A 1297-nucleotide genomic window follows, 5' to 3' on the forward strand; every position below is an offset into this window, starting at 1 on the left:
ATATAACAAACACAAATAAATAAATACAGATAACTTATTTATCAGATAAGGGAAAACCTAAAACACAACACCCTACTCAGTTCTTCTCAGAACCTGGACACAGGTTGGGGTGGGGTGTGGTGTGGTACCTAAACACTACTGCAGCACCCTCACTGCTGAGGCAGGAGGAGACACAGCACCCCTTTAATCCCCTCCAGCAGGCTGCCAAACAGCAGAACTCCCCTCATCACACCCAAGGGGGTCCACATGCTCCTCCAGGGTCAGCCCACCTCCCACCCACAGCCAGAATGTGTCTTAGCAAGGACCACCCCCACCACAGGGGACTGACCATACAACAGAGGGTGCTACGGGCTCCTGCCTTCTCATGCAGAGGGGCAGCTGGTGCCTGAAATGACCAGGGATGCGGTAGCTAGTCGGGCAGCTTGGGCTGGGAGCAGGGGTTTCAGTCAGGGCTACAGCTGAGTGCGCTGGACGGAGCAGAGCGAGCACTGCAAGGACAGGATCCGCTGGCACTACACACAGCTCTCTCAGGACAGTGTGCAGTGTCAGTGACTGTAGCATGTGGCCAGCTGGGGGGATCTCTCTCTGGTAGTGTGGCTGATCCCTGGGCTGGGATTACCAAACTCATGTCCTGGGCAGGGTGCTGCCCACCACACTCAGGGGCCCACCCATCATCGGTCCAGGATTCAGTGCTCAGGGTGTGCTGGGGCAGCGGGTCCAGCCTCTGTCCCAGCACCTCTGGGGGCTGCCTGGTAGAGGAGGGTAGAGGCTGGAACAGCAGCAAAAGCTGGGGGAGGGAGAAAGAAGTTAGCATCATGTTGCACCCAGGAGGGAGTCCCCCACAAACCTAGAGAACCACAGGCTCAGGGTAATGTGCCCAGTTTGCTCAGGCACAGCGTGGAGCCAGCAGTCCCACGCTGAGACCAGCTCACCATGGCCACAACACACACGTCCCACCCAGCAAGGGCCAGCTGCAGCTCCCTCCCTGGCCAGCAGCAAGCAAACGGGGACATCTCTGCCACCCCAGCCCTCTGACCACTCACGGTGATGATTCTGGTGGGGGGGTTCTGTTCAGGCGCCGGGTCCCGCGGACTGCTCACTCCCAGAGGAAGCGCACGTACCAGATGGTCTCATTCTTCAGCTGTGGCCCGAACAGGGGGTTGGCCTGGGCCAGGATGGCGATAAGCCAGCTGCAAAGGGAGGCAACCTGCCGTCAGCCCCAGTAGCACAGGGGCAGGGACCAGGATCCCGGGATGCTGCTGCCTCGAGGGGCTGGCAGAGGGACTGCTGCTCGGGG

At 59.8% G+C, this 1297-nt stretch overlaps 1 protein-coding gene across 1 annotated transcript; it reads right to left on the reverse strand.

Annotated features, from left to right (window-relative positions):
- Positions 1-1096: 1096 nt before the first annotated feature.
- Positions 1097-1190, reverse strand: LOC104512179 (V-type proton ATPase subunit e 2; the record flags this gene model as incomplete). Its single annotated transcript, XM_010155060.1, has 1 exon — positions 1097-1190. A coding segment is annotated over one exon (94 nt), but the record flags the coding sequence as incomplete, so codon positions are not given.
- Positions 1191-1297: the final 107 nt, after the last annotated feature.

This window comes from Eurypyga helias, unplaced genomic scaffold (assembly GCF_000690775.1).
Source record: "Eurypyga helias isolate BGI_N326 unplaced genomic scaffold, ASM69077v1 scaffold38770, whole genome shotgun sequence".
Lineage (NCBI taxonomy): Eukaryota > Metazoa > Chordata > Aves > Eurypygiformes > Eurypygidae > Eurypyga > Eurypyga helias.